Source organism: Epargyreus clarus, unplaced genomic scaffold (genome assembly GCF_041222505.1).
Source record: "Epargyreus clarus isolate Ecla_fem2 unplaced genomic scaffold, WU_Ecla_fem_2.2 ptg000027l, whole genome shotgun sequence".
Taxonomy (NCBI): Eukaryota; Metazoa; Arthropoda; class Insecta; order Lepidoptera; family Hesperiidae; genus Epargyreus; species Epargyreus clarus.
The window spans coordinates 5,312,838-5,332,142 of NW_027332234.1; the positions used below are offsets into that span (position 1 = coordinate 5,312,838).

Here is a 19,305-nt window from a genome sequence, read left to right on the forward strand (position 1 = left end):
AAAATTTGCAAAATGCGTTTGAAGACTCAGGTCTGACACGAAAAGTTGGGTTACTCCGCGATTTGGTAAATACAACCTTAGAAAGTTGTGACAGCATAGAAGAATATGTGAATAAAATTGTTACCACCGCCCACAAACTTAGAAATATAGGTTTTAATGTTGATGATGAGTGGCTTGGTACTTTAATGTTAGCCGGTTTGCCGGAAAAATACAAACCGATGATCATGGGGTTAGAAAGCTCAGGTATAAAGATAACAACTGATTGCATAAAAACCAAATTACTTCAGGAAGTAAAAGACACTAATGTTTCAGTTCTGTACACAAAGCATACTAATAAAAATAATCTCAAATTTAATAAATGTACCAAATCACCTGGTCCCCGTTGCTACAATTGTAATCGATATGGCCATATAAGCAAATTCTGCAACTTTAAGAAGAAAAATGATGATAATGGAAAAGGTTATGCAGCTGTTTTTTCTGCAACTCGACACTCCGTAGATAATGCTTCATGGATTGTAGATTCTGGCGCATCTTTACATATGACGAATATTCTTGATGGAATGTATGATATCCGGGCACCTCCGATACAAAATATAATGGTCGCCAATAATGAATCAGTTGCTGTACAATATATATTGTACAGCAACTGATTCATCATTGTATATTGGTAATATTGACTTAAACCTTATTGGTGAAGATGGTAATGTAAACAAAGTACAGGTGAAAGATATTTTGTATGTTCCAAAGTTGAATTCGAATCTATTGTCAGTCAGTCAATTGTCTAAGAGTGGTTGTCAAGTAATGTTTAATAAGATTGGTTGTCAAATATTAAATAAACATCAGAAAATAGTGGCTACTGCTAAGCTTATAAACAACATGTATAAGTTAAATACTTTTAATGGCAATGCATTTGTTGCTACTTCCGAAGAAACGAGTTTAAATATTTGGCATCGAAGAATGGGACATCTGAATTACAATGATGTACGGAAACTGCCATTGTGCACTGAAGGAATTAAGTTAGTAGAAAACAATAATATAAATATCAATTGTATTCCCTGTTTGAAAGGTAAACAAACCAGATTTCCTTTCTCAAATTGTGGTTCGAGGGCAAAAGAGCCATTGCAAATCGTGCATTCTGATTTGTGTGGACCTATGGAAGTGCCATCTATGGGTGGAGCAAGGTATTTTATAACCTTTATAGATGACTTCTCTAGGAAGGTTAATGTCTATTTCTTAAGAAATAAAACAAATATTAAAGAGGTGCTTCAAATATACAAAAACGAAATGGAAAATCAGCTTGACTGTAAAATAAAAATTCTTCGAACAGATAATGGCTTGGAATATATTAATCATGAAATGTCGAAATTTTTATCAGGTTACGGCATCAGGCATCAAACATCAGCGCCCTATACACCAGAGCAGAATGGGCTGGCAGAGCGCATGAATCGCACGCTCGTAGAACGTGCCAAGTGTATGCTGGAGGATGCTGGATTATCCAAGAAATTTTGGGCAGAGGCAGTGGAGTCTGCAGCTCATATTATTAACCGTTCTCCGACTCGCGTCCTTAACGATGTGACACCACTGGAAATGTTGACAGGTTTGAAACCAAATATTTCTCATTTGAAAATTTTTGGATGTAAAGCCATGGTGCACGTGCCGAAGGAAAAGAGATTGAAGTGGGATTCGAAATCCACTGAAATGATATTTCTTGGATATTGCGAGAATACGAAAGGGTATAGACTGTTGGATCCTGTCACTCAAAAGGTTACAAAAAGCAGGAATGTCGTATTCATAGAAGATGTTCAGAAAGATGTATTATTGCCGAATGTTAACTCTGATGCCCCATTACAGGTATCCATGCCGTTAGATGAGCCTGCTAAAACTACCGATAGTGTCAACAATCAAACTTGTAGTTCAAATGATTCTAATGAGGATGTAACTAATACAACTTTATGTGAAAGCTTTGAATCTGTGGATAATATGACAGATCAAGATCCGACATATGAACCAAGCACAGATTGTACATTTAGTTCTCCCGATAATTTTATTAATCTTAGGCCTCGAGGAAGGCAGCTAAGATATGTCAGTGATGATGAACAAGATGGAAATGAAATAGAACATGCATGCTTAGTTTTAAATCAAGATCCTTTAACATTAGAAGAAGCTCTATCTAGCCCAGAGTCCAGTCAGTGGCAAAAAGCAATGGAAGAAGAATTCAAATCTTTACAGATTAATAATACTTGGGTACTATGTGAGTTACCAGTGGATAAGAAAGCTATATCATGCAAATGGGTGTTTAAAACCAAAAGGGATGAAAATGGTGACATAGCAAAGTATAAAGCTAGATTAGTAATTAAAGGATGTGCTCAAAGAAAGGGATATGATTATAATGAAGTATATGCACCCGTAATAAGATTTTCCTCTCTACGTTATTTACTTACGCTAGCTGTGAAATATAACTTGGATATAGACCAGATGGACGTTGTATCAGCGTTCCTACAAGGCGATATTGAAGAAAACATTTATATGCTTCAACCTCCAAACTTCGAAGTGAACAATACAAAAGTATGTCTATATTTCAACATCCTCCCTTAGACATAAACCCATCTTTGAAGAGCAAAACTCAATCTTCTGCTGAGGAGTTCCTTTCGTCAGAATGTCAGCGACCATCTCACTTGTTTGCACGTACTTTATTACAATCTTCTTCAGACGTACCTTGTCGCGCACAAAATGATGTCGTATATCAGAAAACATTTATATGCTTCAACCTCCAAACTTCGAAGTGAACAATACACAAGTATGCTTATTAAAAAAAAGTTTGTATGGTCTAAAACAAGCTAGTCGGCAATGGAACTTAAAACTCGATCGTGCACTTAAATCCATTGGCCTAAAACAGTCATTACTTGATTCTTGTGTTTATTATAGAATAGATAACGAAGATATAACCTTTTTGGCTGTCTATGTGGATGACATTATTTTATTTACAAGTTCCATTGAAACTAAGAATTATATAAAAAATAATTTGTTTGATAAATTTGAAATGAAGGACTTAGGTGAATTGAAATATTATCTGGGTATACATGTACGTAGAGACAGAGAACGTGGAATTCTAAGTATAGATCAAACAAGATATATAAAAGATATATTGAGTAAATATGGAATGTCAGATTGTAAGAGCGTTAAAATCCCAATGGATCCAAAAACAAAGTTTAAAATAATTGAAAATGTAGATTCAATTACTGATAAATATCCATATCAGGAAGTAATTGGGTGTTTATTGTACTTATCACAATGTACGCGCCCTGATATATCTTATGCGGTAAATACATTGAGCAGATTTAATTCAAAGCCACAAATGCAGCACTGGGTGGCGTTGAAGCGCATACTGCGATATTTGAAATTCACTGAAAATTATACACTTACATACAAAAGAAATGAAGAAAATTTTATACATGGTTATTGCGATGCAGACTGGTGTAATGACGAAATCGATCGAAGATCATGTTCCGGCTTTTTTTATTCATCAAGGTGGTGCAATTTCATGGAACTCTCGTCGACAACCGACTGTTGCGTTGTCTACTACAGAGGCGGAATATATGTCACTTTCAAGCTGTACTCAAGAAGCAATGTGGCTTAAACAGATGCAAGAAGAATTTTGGCCGCAGTTAGTCACTGAACCTATAATTATTTTATGTGATAATCAAAGTGCCATTAAACTTGCAGGTACCATTAACTATCATCCCAGAACTAAGCATATAGATATACGACATCATTTTGTGCGCGACAAGGTACGTCTGAAGAAGATTGTAATAAAGTACGTGCAAACAAGTGAGATGGTCGCTGACATTCTGACGAAAGGAACTCCTCAGCAGAAGATTGAGTTTTGCTCTTCAAAGATGGGTTTATGTCTAAGGGAGGATGTTGAAATATAGACATACTTTTTGGACGATTCTTATTGTCTCGTTTTCTATCTGTCGTGTGAGCTGTCACTTGCATCCACGTATCTATGCTTGTATCCGATATTCTCTCATTTGAATAAAACTAGAAAACTACAAATTGCTATTCTACTTTAAGAATAAAAATCTGCAGAATAAACACCATATAAATAATTTGGCTCAGATTTAGTACGCCGTTTGAGCGAGCTATTGGAACTTAGAATAATTTTTACGCGGATAATCTTTTATGGTTTTAACAATATTTTCCTTTCAAGGTTTGATAGAAATTCGATTGTAGGTAAATTTTAGAATAATGAAAAGGAGTTTGAGTCAATCTTCGCCACGATGAGCCATAGTAAATAATTGGCCACGTGCGAATCGAACTCGCATACGAAGAGTTCCATTCCACCAAATTTTCATTGTTTTTATTTTTCGTTTTTGTTGTCGGTGGTTATACATACACTGTAAAAATCAACTATCTATCTATTGCGGTTCAAAAGATAGAGCCCTGTGACAGACGTATGTAATCATTAAGTTTTTTTTTTTAATTTTTGTTGTTATAGTGGACGCAGTTATACATATACTATAAAAATCTCAAGCATCTATCTATTACGGTTCAAGAGATAGAGCCCTGTGACAGACCTGAGTAGTTTGCTAACCTATGGCATCTACTATTGATACATTGTATATATAACGAATCCACTGATTCTCAATTAAGTTATACCTACACTAACGTTACAGGACAAATAAGTAAAATAAGAAAAGTCATCTTATAATTCAATTTTTATAATTTTTCCATTGTCTCGACGCTTCAACGTACATTCCATCACGTAGTGTTGCCGGACCACTTGTTTATCTTTCTTTGTCTTAAAATAATAATATCCAGAACATTAATTTTACATTTTGTGTGCACTTAAACACTTGTACTTGCATACCCCTTTTATTTAGCGTTATTAGCCGCCTTGTATATAACGGAATTAATGTTCTGAACGCCACATTATAATCATCTTTTTTAATATACAAATTATAAATGAGCGTTCAGTCCACCTGATATCAACTTCAGATTAGTTTAGATTGCTACTGAAGTTGGCCACAGACGTTTTGCTACCCCTAAGGACTAAGATGGAACGTCTGGGATAAATATATCTCCATTACCACATCCTTCAAACCGAACCCGGCAGCTCATAACGCTGATGTTATAACCTGATGTTATAAGGCGGGAATAGGAGTGGCGGTATCTTCAAAGAATAAAGATAATTTATTACTCGAGATTATAAAGTAGATATCAATTTTTTAAATATTAAAAACCCACTCTACACTTTTTTACTTTACTTCTAATTTTTTTAGGAATGGCATGCCTCCACGGATACAGGATTCAAACCTGCGCTCCTGGCGGTAAGAAGTACGCTTTCGAGGTGATGCCCACAGAGCCGAAGCAGAGGCACTTCTACTTCCACACCGAGTCAGAAATGGATCGGAAAAGGTCAGTTTCTTATAAGCAGCACCTGGTGTAGACTTTGGGTTTTGGTTAACGTATAGGTGTACCAGGCTGTCGCCAGCTGTACATCCAGAGGTGTGCAGCAGATGCTGCTGCGGTGATATTTGCATTTCTAAATCAGAGGGGCACTTACCTACTAATGGAGCGAAATGGTAGAAAATCCAATACCATTTTTGAATCTCTTGGAAGGGGGAAGCTGCACTTGGCGAGGCTCTAACGATGGCCCTTTGTTGGTTTATAAGTGAGCAGAAGAGGTACAACTGGGAAGAATGCCTAGATCATACTCCAAGATGTTAAATCTAACATTATTAGTCAATATAGATAAGAATGTACATCCAAATATATATTTTTTGCAATTTTTGCTAGGTGATAGATTCTGAAGATAGTTAACACTTTATATGACTGTACACTTTATATGTAGATAATTGTAATCACTAAATAACAGTATCACTGTGAGCTTGTCTTTTCTTTTGTATCTAATAATTAATTCAAAAAGTGTGGACATTGCTTTAGCTATGTGCACTTTAAATCCTTAATTTTGTTATATTTATTTCACACAATCATTTATGCACCTATTTTATAGTTATCTCTATGAGGTAGTGTTAACAACAATAATTTTTTTCGTGTTTTACTTATTTTTTGTCTTTTTTTCAGGTGGATGGCAGCTTTAGAATATTCTATTGATCGATGGATGAAGGCCGGTTGACGAACACACAATACTTCTCAAGATTCATTCGATTATATATAATTTATTATCATAAATATAGAATTCCCTACATTTTTTTTATTTTTCTTCCTTTTCCTTATTTTTTATTTTTAATAAAAAGTACGACCAAAAAATTATTATATTTTTTATTGTGGATATCTAAAATTATATTTAAGATATTTATTATAACTTTATGATAGATGTAATAACCTTTTGTTTTCACTGAATTTTCTGTTGCATGGACATTAGGTATTGTAAAGGAATCTCAATGTTTTGGTTAAGTTAGTCTTTTTGTGGCCCTGAATACTCATTTCTTTACCGAAGTATAAGGTCTAGAATATGACAAAACGGTATATGTCGACAGCCCATTCTGTGAGAGATTTTACAGCATATCACACATAGTACTGTGCAGCATTTATTTATGACAGATTTCTCGTCCTCCGTCGAAAGCTATTAAATCCTATACTAACCAAATATATAAAATAACCAAATAAAAACTTGATGCATTATACATTTTCTAGTTTTGTATTTGTCGAGTATATCATGTGCAAGGCAACGCCTAGGAGTGTTATGGTATTGTTATGTTTGTGTGATGATGGTCATAGGCTAATCTATGTTAAATCATGTCCAATTATTATGGAGACAGAGCTAGTAGCGAGCAGTTCTATGCCATCGTATATTACCGACAAATTAAAGACCTCAATGATTAGTTACATATTTCCATCTATAGTAATAAGAACAGGTGATTGTATTTAATGCCCGTTCTTACCAATCAATCCTCCCAATGCTTTGCCCGCCAAATATCGACATTTCATCATTTGGTCATACTTGATAATGTCATTTTTCGGTCAATGCGAATAAATGGATACCCATAAAAACAATAAATAAATGACAATTCACCAGTTAGGTTGCCTGGTCAAGTAAAGAACCCAGAACTCCACATGTAGAGTCTATTTAACGTTTTTTTTTTAATCAATTTCAAGTGCAAGATCTTTAGAATCGTACCTCTTTCTTATATTATTTTAAAGTTGGTACGAATATTTCTCCCTTTCTTTTTCTTTCTTTCTTCCCTCTCCTTTAAAATAATATTTTTAGATTTGATCACTGGCCGATCTGATCGTAGTCACGGAGGAATTAAAATACAATACCTTTGCTTATTATCCTTATTATTTAATATCGTTATTTTGTAATTGTATTTATTCGCGATAAATAAAATCATTATTATAATGTTTCTCCCGTCCTGTAAAAAGTGAAGACGTTAATTGAATTGAATTAATTGAAGAGCACAATAAAAAATAATATTTTGTTAAATAACTGGGGTTTACTACGTCACAGTTTAGAAATACATAGTTTAAAAGATTCCATATCATATTACAGATTTGTTTCAAAGACTTGAGGAAATTAATAAGAAGTCGTTAAAATAATAATAATACTATTTACCTACCTATGTCCTATTTATCTCAATCTATTTATTCAAATACAAATAAATATTTTACATAAACCAAATAAATTATAAATGATTTCGAAATAGATTTGTCAAAAATTAAAATACAAATATTTATATTATTATTATTCAGTTACAAATATGGCGTAAAACGTTGATATAACAGTATATTTACAAATACAGCGTTATTTACTATTTTATGACGAAAATGAACAAATTTATTTACTTAGAGAGTATCAATAGAAAGTTTAAATATTTATTATATCAGTAAGTATTTATCTTTTAACCTTTCCCTTAAATCCAGAATATTTCTAATGAATAGTATAAAGTTATGTAGCTGAAATGTATCGTAAACTTCTGTGTTCATCAAATATAACGATAATAATAAAATTACGTTACGAAAATATTGTTTGGGATAATGTGTTAAATTATATTTGTTGTTGCATTTTATATATACCTAAGTTATAAATCTATTTAAAATCATACTATTTATCGTACACATTATTAAAATTCGGTCCTTAGATCAAGGCAACGTTTCATCGAAGATATAATTTAATAAAATTATAGCTTTAATCCAAATAATTCTAAAATAGATATTTAAAGAGTATTGTGAAAATGATAAGCGGGTTATTGACTCGACTTAAAATATTTACTAAAACCTGACTGATCAAAGAGACTATGGAGAAGGGCATAAAAAGGCGAACGGAGATGAAATTATGAAACGTAAAATAAGAATAAAGGTATGAAAGGATGAATTAAGGTGTAAAGTGAAAGAAAACCATGTTTAACGGTTTGTCAGTTACGCTTTCATTTTGAAACGAAGTATTTTATTGCGAAAACGAAATTTGCAAATGTAGATTTATATGAAACTCGAATATTTAAAGGATGTACGTTTTCTCGTGACGAAGAAATTTTATCAGTAGTAAAAATAAGATTTAGTGGACTATAGACGAAATAATATTGATACTTATTGTAAAATATTTGAAGAAAAAGATCTAGATAATACTAATATTATAAATCAAGATATTCCTATAAATTATTACCTAGTTGTTAATATCCCCTAGATGTGAAAGAATGTAGGAAAGAATATTAGATATGACTTACTAAAATATAACATTGATGTGCCGAAGCCAGTATTAGATCATTAGGCATTATTTAAAAATAATTGGAAATGAAGATGCACTATTCAGTTGATTATTCCTTTAAAGTAATCACACGGAATCTTGTCATTTTATATAAATGTTGTGAAAAAGTGATTTCTTAATATGAAATAATTTATATATTATATCTAGTATCGATATAAGATTTCATTACGTTTTATTGAATTAAATAAAGAATTTAATTATCCCTTACTTTATTACTCATGATTTAGTCCAGGTGTTAAAACCTAATTGTATTAGGTACTCTACTATTCATTTTAAATTGTAAATGTTAAATTTAACTTATTGTAAAAATAATTTATTAAAAATATTATGTGTTTTATAATGCTTAAAAAACATGTTTACTTTTTATAAATTTCTATATTTTATTTTCATTAATCATTTTATCATCATTTCATTCGATTTTTGGATGAAAATCTATTTAAAATGTAATAAATGATTTTGTGTCAAAGATACCTATGTAGTGTGTTGCCATTGACTGTCAGAATTTACAATTTAATTAAATAACCTCGTAGTTTGTGGTCCATTACTAGTGACTTAGGTAAAAGTGTGCATTAAATTGGTAAATAATAGAAATTATAAAACAATTACGACTTGTACATAGATAATCATGTAAAGCTCAAATATGTATAATGAATAAATAAAAAGACTAATAATAGGTAATTTGTTAAAGCTTTTAGAGTAGACTTGTACACAAGTGGGTGTTTAAAATGTAATAAATAGTAAGTAATTATGTATACATTTTTATTGTAATATTTTTTTCTATTGCAAATTATATGAGCACTTTAAGATAGTCTGTTCATGTAATTTTAATAGGTTTATCAAATTATTAATTTGAATAGTAATTCTGAGTGTTTTAAAATAATTTAAGAGATGAAATTAAACGAATAAAGTGTATCTTTAATAAAAAAAATCAGTTTATGCCAAAGGTGTCGTGTCAAATCTTTATAAAGCTAGAAACATAATACATGTGTTTTATGTCGTTATGTACTAAAATAATTTTGGGTTAATAATGACAAGTATAATATATTTTGCTATCTGTATGACTTACGTGGTGTAAGTCCACCTCAATTATTCTTGAACAAAATTAAGTGTAAGATATTACATTCAGAAAAATGTCCTTTGAGTAAATTAATATCTAAATCGGTTCGACATTAGCAGAAATTAATTTGTACAATCAAGGATTAACTTAACATAAACCGATGTTACAAAAAAACAGACTAAAATAGTATGTTTTAAACCTTTATATAAATAAGCAGCTTTATATAAATACGGAGTGCGTTACCAAATTTCTATGCGTATAACGCATATTGAGACGACACGACTATAATCGTCATCACATTTTTGACACAGTATTATGCTTCTAGCTTAACTGTTGCCAAAATAAAAGTTTATTTAAATGTATTAAAGCATGTATATGTATAATCTGCTTTATTTATTTCAGTTCTTTATTGTGAAATCAGATGTTTAGTAAATAAAAACGTTGCCCATAATGGATTTTTTAAATATATGTGACTGTATGAATAGAATTCGTTGTAATAAAGTATTAAAGTAATGGTATTCTTTTATATTATCATATTCAAAATAATATTAAAAATATTGCGTATTTACTCCCACAGATAATATACAAAAGGTTTAAGGGATTTGTGCTATTAAACTACTGTTCTGAGTTCCGGAATTTTTCAAAATACACTAAATTAATCAAATTACTTGGTCCTTGGTTCGACTCCGGAGGAAGCCACGCTGGGTTTCAACTTAGGGGGTAGTTCCCTTCGGGGCAGCAGTGTGTATGTGACCAACTTCAGGTAAGAAGTTTAACTCTAACTTTATCTCTATTCAATACAGATGTCCTTGCCCATGGGTGCAGTGATAGTATATTCTATCAAGGTGCAAATATAATATTTCCTTAAAAAATATTTATAATTAAATAATATTCTTTATTAACAATTACATAAAAAGACACAGTTAGGTATTTAGTATATAAAATGAATTACAAACGTCATAAGGGAAAATTTATTATTAGAAGTAAATAAATGTAGAGTCCAGATTATGCATCTATATTCGTCATATTATACATTCATGCAAGAATATATTTTAATAACACAAGTCTAGTATGAGTAGCATGTACTAGATAGTCATCTACGTAAGTGAGCTTCTGTGGTTTCTTGTTATATCACCTTATTACACAGACGCATTATTGGCATTTGTATATGTACCTACTTAGGTATATAAGATTTTTTTCTTATGATAAGTGGGTAAGTATTTTATTTTTATAAGAATACAATCGAAAGGAAACATTCGGAATTTTATCAACAAAACGATAGGTCTCACAGAAAAAATCCTTATCAATTAACAGCTACAGACTAAATTCACGATCGACATCGACCTAAACTTTTGAGGGCGGCGTTAATTTACACGACTTATAAGCTACTAACATGAAAAATAAACAATCCGACGATATCCTTCCCTTTTTTATTGCTTCCAAAGTAAAAACGGTATGGAAGGCTTCGCGGGCGGCGGCGGTGGGGGGGCAACTGCAGGAGCGCTACTGCCTCTGACGTCGGTACAGTAGTACGCGCGCTCTACTCCCACCAACCGCGCGTCTGCGCATACGCAGCCTTCGCGCCAAACTCCATTCAAAAAAGATAACACCAACGTGCATATAAAACTTTATAAGTGGATTACAGTGCAAAAACTACATATGAACAGTGCATTGAAGTGATAATCATTGGCAAGTGAACATTGTATGTGGTGATAGTCGTGACGGCAATAACTTTACGCTCGCCAGTGTCTATTAACTGTTTTATGGCCTGTACAGTGCGTCTATTGTTGTGTGCGCTTCCACTAATCTCCTATTCACCTGTCCACAACAGGGTTTGACTGTGAAATGTGACAAAAAATTGCAATGATCGACCATTGTGCCTTGCGGACCGTCGGTTGGTAAACTTTGTGGGTTGTGTACCTGACTACTGGAGGGTTGGAGTCCGGCGACTTATCGGGCAACCCGTCGCCTTGTGCGTATAATTTTTTATAGAATACGTAATATGATACGGCGGATGTGAATTAAATTGGGTAGGCAGCGTGCGTTTTAGACGCACGGCTACCTGTTTTATTGTGCATGATAGATGCGTAAGATTAAAATGCATGTTTGTTATTGTTTTTTTTTTAAGATACCACCCAAGACAATACCTCGAATAACGGTCTGCGGTTTACTCTATTGTTCAGATTTATAACGGCGTTTACTTAACATTTCTGCCACCGTGTTTTGCAGTAATTATAATTATCAGTAGCCGTATTGTGCTCGTGGAAAATTATTGTGAGATAATGGCTTAGGTGTTAAGCTTTTAAACTAATTACTTTATAGTGTGATGTTTGTGTAACAACAGTTTGAGACCAATGTCAAAGTAATTAGTTGGTGCGTGTATTTTAATACCGTATTCTTAAGCATGCATGATAACCTTACGTCTTTTACTATTTCTGATATAACGTATCGTATGTTCTCATTGAAGGTTGTGGTTTTTTGGTAAGGCAGACTTACTTGGGTTGGATTTCAGAATGTCTCACTGGTAGCAATGCGTCTTTTTTATATTATAGGAGCAGCCGAGCATGCAATCCACCTGATGGTAAGTGGCTACTGCCGCCCATGGACTTCTGTAATCAACCCCAGACAGGATTAGATATTCCTACCTGAGGTCGGCCACAGATGCGCCGCTATCCTAGAGGACTAAGCTGGAACGCCTCGAAAAAGTATGTCTCCCTTACCACACCCTTCAAAACGGAACACAGCAGCGCCTAACACTGCTGTTATTAGGCAGAAATAGGTGTGGCGGTGATTCCGCCGGAGTCGAACCACAAAGGGTTCTACCACCTTGATCTGAGTGTAATGCGGCTGATATACATATGAGGTGACCGTTTTAATCCTCAGGAGTTTCAGGTAGAAACCCTGTTGTTGATTGTAGATGTCCATGGGCAGTATTGAACTTTTAAAATCACGTGGACGGCATGCTCGATTGTTTCTTTAATTTTATAAAAATAAATGATAAGTTCACTAACTAATGCACGTTTATTTGCTCCAACATGAAAAAAAAAACTTCAAATATAAAAAAAAAAACTACAAGATTATTTAGTACTTCTTACTACTCATTTACTGATATGTACATAATCTACCTACTAAAACTCATATCTACACAAATTTTATCTCTACATCACACTAATACTCCCATAGTTTTTCAACATTAATTAATAAATACATTTTAAGAATACCTATTTACTAAATATAATAAGTAACAGCGTTATTTAAATACCAATTACACTTCTATATTTAATTTTAAAAATCCTTTCGACCAAAATACAAAATACCTCTTAGAATAAAATAACGTTTTGAAGCAAAGAGCTATTCATAAGACTGTATTTTCCAAAAATAGTACCGTTGATGTAGATTTACAGTCCATATGACGTCCACCTTCCATGTCATAATTATCATTCCCATTAACCCATCACTATCTCACTGCTGGACACAGAATGAGAATATAGACTGGTAAACTCCAGACACTTAACAATATTATAGAAACACTTATATTTCGTCACTGCTTTAATTCACAAAGCAATTGATAGTTGATCTCTTATACGTGCATAATTTCGAGAAATCAGAGGTGCCTGGGTTTCGAAGTTGGACCCCCGGAGAGTACCGCCGCAAGTCATACCACTAAGTTATGAAACATCTGTTACCAATACTAAACAGGACAGAGGAAACACGATTATAGTGGTGCTACGTTGGTTAAGTTGCCTATACTTTATTTCAGCAAACACCAAAAGCAAACTATTTCGTCAAGTTTGCCTTAGACCAAACACGGCATTGATAGAAAGAAAGTAAGAAAATATTGTTGTTTTTATTGCATGTGTGGTTTAGGCGGGTTTCCAACTTAATTCCCAAGTTGTGCGGCAGCCTCAGATAGGGGTCTAAAGTGTCTAGACACACCTTTCGGGAGATACATGGTCATGAGCGCCAATAACCACTAATCGAATAAAACTATTGTTCTGGTGGCTTTATTACAAGTTTTCACCTTTTTGCTTGCTTGTCACAATCTACTCATCAATTTGTATCACTCGTAAGACAATAAAATACCCGAGTACTTATTACTCAAATGGGCTCTCCCTGGATTGCTTCTGTTTATTGCCGGTAATACTTCAACTTCTAACTATCAAATTAGTATACAGACCTACAGACAAGAAAACCTCACTTAATCTTAATGCATTCTCTATTTGCTGCAAAAATAAGTTACCTACTAATAATGAGATATTACAGGGAGTAACACAAGTAAATTACCTGCAAGTATTTATTCAGTTAACTATCTGCCTTTACGACTCGCTTTGTTTATCTAAGTCTTCTTCAATTACACAGCTACGTAATTAAATTTGATACTGTATCGCTTTGTAAGATATAAGTATAAAGCATAGTGTTGGTAGGTACTTTGTACTCTGTTAGGTGTTACTTTGTTAACCAGTTAGTCAAGTTATGTACGCATATAAGTATGTATTTTATTGTTGTAATTGAGAATAATTGAAGATAATAATATTGTACACAGTTTGAATTCAGCTCCGTTAAAACTAAACAAATCGTAAGTATTCTGTAGATATCCAAGATTTTGTGATAAATAGAAAATCAAGACCAGAAAGTAGTTTTTAATTTTAATAGGTTCGCTTTTTAAAACATGAACCTATTCTCCTGACAGTTGGACAATTATTTAGCAGATTTCACAGTCAACGGTAAAACACAGGCTTCCTCTGATAGACCACGCCCGGATAAATCAAAGAGGACGTTATAATTTACGAATTCACATAATCAGTACATTAAGCATAAACATATCAATTACAAAATTATATGAATGAAGGCTAATGAAAAATAGGTATTCTATACATATCACACATCTGCTAGATTAGACAGGATTAGATTTTATTTCATATAAATATTATATTTTGATTACAAGTGTAATTTAAATTATCAGAGCAGGCATTAGTGTACTAAATATTTGAAACATACGTCATATCACATTCTTATACTAATAATACCTTCCCGTAGTACTTTTCACTGGTACATTGGAATTTACAAGAGATGTTCTGAAGATACTCTGTAAGGGTAGGGAGACAGATTTAATTTATTTGAATAGGCTTTCTTTCCTACACAAAGGAAATATCCACAACTTATGATTACATTTATCCTGCATCTGTGATCGGCTTTATGTAGAACCCTTAGGTAGAACTCTATAAGGAGTTGGTTACAGATGTTTATCAAGTAGACTGCAAGATTCTTTGCTACTCATATTTATAAAAAAAATCTTCAGTAGTAGGTATAATAGATATATCGTCATATTTATTTCTATAAGGTACTTTAAACTGAAAAATATCTGAGTTCGATATAATAAATTTCAACCTAATAATACTATAAAGATAAAGAAAAACGTAGTTTAAGTCGATTTCATTTCAATGTCTCGAAGCGACACCTTCGCTACATTGTAACCGAACAGGTGGTTCCAAGTAATAATGTTAGCAGTAAAGTGGCACACTTCTTTATGAAGTTGAATGAAGTTGGATAATTGGTAGTAAATGTACACGAATTGCAAAAGATTAAACATTGGTAAAGATTAACGGGATAAATGTTCACTGTCAAAAGAAAACAACATAAGAGGATTGAAATAACTGAACATGAATTAAGTATCGGAATTAATGCCATTATATTCTTTAGGAATGACTAAACATGCAAAAGCTTAGGATTAGCTTAACTTTTTTATATTTCATAAGTAAGCTGCGGACTATGGCTTAAGCCCTTTTCATTCTAAGGGGAGACTCGTGCCCAGCAGTGGGATAGTAATACTTAGATTTATGATGATGCTACTGCAACAATAGGAAATAAAAAATAGGTGTCGAAATGGTTTCGTAGTAGTAAACTACACCTACACTTATTGGTTAGTTACTTATTACAATTAAAAGATAAGTCAAAAGCGAAATTTTGATATTCAAGAGCATAATCAAGGTTATTGATAATGATTCTTAAGATATGTTATGCAAGGAGACGACTGTACCGTAGTTATTTCAATGTAACGAACTAGAGAATCTACTTAGAATAACCTACATAGACACGGATGTTTAACTAGTTAGTAGACATAGATAAATAAATAGAAGCGTCTGCTTCACAGCTAGCAAATGGTAGTTAATCTAAACCATCAACTGATAATGCAATCTAATCTACGTATACCCGATGAAGCTTATCAGAACAATAGTAATGCGGCACCAAAAAAAGAAGAATTCCGCGTAAAAGGAACAATAAACATAACAGCTATTATAAATTAATTAGGTGCTTGTTCATCAGATTGCGGTAATTCGATTACCAAACCTACTAAGTTCTCATCACGTAATGCAATAAACTTTAGTAAAGCCGATGTAAGTGAAACATGTGGTACGGGAAATACCGTTTCTGTGAGTATCCAAAATCGATAAATAATTACCTTTTATATATTGTTATCAATTGTTGCGCAGTTTGCTTTGAACAGAGTCTTAAGCTACTGGTGAAGAACTGTTTCTACTTTTATGTTTACATTGTATTGCAAAGTGTCGTCAGAAGTTATAAAATCTGAATAGTGTTTTAAATATTTTGATGTCCTTATCTAAATAATAGTTAATACTACTCTTGCTGTATATACCTACGTTTATAGATTCATTTTTAGATTTGATATTCGTACTGAATAATAAGGTGGGTTTATGTTTTTACAACGTTTAAAACCTAACTGTCGTGTCAATGATCGGAACAAAATCTTTGAAGCTCTCAGTAATTTATTTAGCTCTAATGAAGTTCATCTGCTTGAATAATATCGAGATCACAATGAAATATTCAGTGTGAATTGGTCTGCGAGTGAAATATCTACTATTTGTCGAAGGCTCGGATCTCGATCCATAAATTTCAATAAAATTTTCTCGAATTGCTTCTAATTTATGCATACACTTAAGCCTTGAGAGCTTTAATATAAAATCTAAGGTTATTGACCCTAGTTATATATTAATAACGTTAAGATAAAAAATCTAGATCATCACAAACAAATGCATTTTTCAAATCTAAATTCAAAATCCACACTAATATTATAAATATTACACTCTCACGCTTCTACCGCCTAGAGGAAGAATTAGATATGTTTTCAAAATGGAGCCTAGAGGGTGAAATAGGAAATTAATAATTACGATTACGATATCCTATGAAAGTTCTTTGTTTTGTGATGTTAGAAAAATGCATCTGTATTTAATGTTAATCGCATGTACCTACAGCTAATCAATAATAGGTTTTTTGTCTGATAATTGAAAATTCAATTATAAAAATATTAGTATCGTTATCAAAACCTTTAAAACTATCTTGTCACTTGATAAATCAGTAAAAATAAGTTGTTTAAACGCCCTAACGAAAACTAATTCACTTTCAATGTTAGTTGCTGATAAACAGTAAGTATTAAATAATCAGTCAACGACGTTAATATCAGTGTCTACTAATAGTTCTAAAACGTTTCACGTGTAACTTTCTTTGGCACGGAACCTGTATTCGTGTGCTGTCATTTCAAATTGGTTCAACATATTTCTTTGCATTATGTGTTAAGGTATTCTTTTTAAAACTTATTTTATTGAAATGACCAGCATTACATCCACAGTCCACTACTTACTGCAGTGCTTGCATACATATTCATATCTCTAAATTGTCGAACCAAAAGAGAGATAAAAGTAGTTTTACAGCTTCGGAGCAAGTAAGATGGTAGAAACTCGATCAGGCGTAGCTTAAGTGCGAATGAGATGAAAGATAGAGATCAGTGAGTGCGAGTGAGAGGGACAGAAAATCAGAAGGCTTTTACGGTAGAACGGGCAACGTGCAGTGAAATGTGGGCCCGGCTCGCTCGCCTTCTTTTTTGATCTCGCTTGAATAAATTGATTCTAAGATTAATCTTTTTTACTTGCCATAACTTACCACCAAGGCGTTTGTCTTCTTTATTATTTAGAATGAAGTCGTTGCATGACATTCTTGAGTAATTTTATATACTCTAATTAATTCTTACTTTCAAAAACTAAATGCTTACTTTAGGTAATCATAATCATACGGTCTTTTTGATGCAGAAAAATGTGAGGTACGATTTTTAGTAAAGATTGTACAACATTCTTTGACGAAGTTAATAAACTTCTGTGTCCCTATAAAGCGGGAGAAACCGGAAACCTTACAAAAACATTCGTTCCATACAACCGAGGTAGTAAAGCAAAGCGTCTGTTTTATTGTCGCCGCTCATGATACTAGTTTCAGTTGGGAACAGTCAGACAAATCGTAAATCTCGGAATAGCAATCTTTTCAGTAATGTTATTAGTGTTGTACAAATATACGATGATGTTTATGTCCCTACACTTTATGCGTACCACGTTGATATCACAATTTGGTTTGAACGAAAAACACTTACAACTACGATTTGTGTTTAGAAATTTAAGTTTAGACATACTGCATCTAATGAATAACTAATTAATAAATTGACATCGTAATATATTACAGCATCATAATTATTTATCGGAGAGGGAAATCAAATTCTTTATAAAATACGACTGGTATTCAAGCCAAACGATAGCAACATATCAAGTATAGACATTAATATCGGTTTCGTATCCAAATCCGGTCGCCATTTACATTTTCTGATATCACCAGAAGCTAAGAACCGATACTATTGAGAATAAACTGTTGAATGATGCATGAGGCACGGAGCTGATTTCCATAATGATAATAAAGTAAATAAATATAAGTTTGATATTGAACAAAATATCTATTTTAAGGGATTTACATACATTTAAAGTTAATCTTATAGCAAACAGTGAAACTAATGATTAAACAGGTATGGAGCTTTAAGTAAGCTTTTAGAAACTTAAATGAAATCTAAAGATAGAGGTTTTGATGAGTGCCGCCTAATCTATCTATGAGGGCTACCTAATATCTGTAGGAATAGATGACATCTCCTCAACAAAATATCATAAGCCTCATATTATAATATCAAGAGAAAAAAATGCTACCTAGCATTTCTTAACAAAAGAAAGTATATCTATAGAAATCTTTACTAATTACTTTATAATAATTATGTAAATTTTGAATTATCTATACATCTGATTCAAAAAATTACATTGCTCTAAAAAGTGTAGCCATATTGTGAAGTTTTTTATAATCAGTGAGAAATGCGTTTTTAACTTGTGTAGTTAAACAGAAACAATATGAAGCTACTTAATTAAACATGTTTCTCGATCCATAAATCTAAATGTTCAACACCTGCAGCTCACAGGCAAGTGCTGAGATTGTAGGCAACCGACCGACGAACCGTATCTCAGTCTTACGATCATAAGTGAAAGCCATAAAGATAAGAATCAACTGGAGATTTGAGCATGTCGTAGTTATTTGAAAAAAATCATTCATTTGGTAGAAGACAACGGAGACAGTGCATGATATTAAATATTGATACTTTTTATTAACCCACGCGATTTGATTTTAATAACTTTTTACATGATGA

At 32.7% G+C, this 19,305-nt stretch overlaps 2 protein-coding genes across 2 annotated transcripts in view; both read left to right on the forward strand.

Annotated features, from left to right (window-relative positions):
• Positions 1-6,211, forward strand: part of LOC140754120 (uncharacterized) — a 258,660-nt gene extending 252,449 nt beyond the window's left edge. Inside the window, exons 37-38 of the mRNA XM_073089038.1 lie at positions 5,283-5,418; positions 6,088-6,211. Coding sequence (XP_072945139.1) covers positions 5,283-5,418; positions 6,088-6,139 — 188 coding nt within the window. The 3' untranslated portion in view covers positions 6,140-6,211. The remainder of the gene's footprint in view (positions 1-5,282; positions 5,419-6,087) is intronic.
• A 5,096-nt stretch (positions 6,212-11,307) lies between these two features.
• bowl (brother of odd with entrails limited) overlaps positions 11,308-19,305 on the forward strand; it is a 35,334-nt gene continuing 27,336 nt past the window's right edge. Inside the window, exon 1 of the mRNA XM_073088785.1 lies at positions 11,308-11,757. The gene's annotated coding sequence lies outside the window, so the exon portion shown is untranslated. The remainder of the gene's footprint in view (positions 11,758-19,305) is intronic.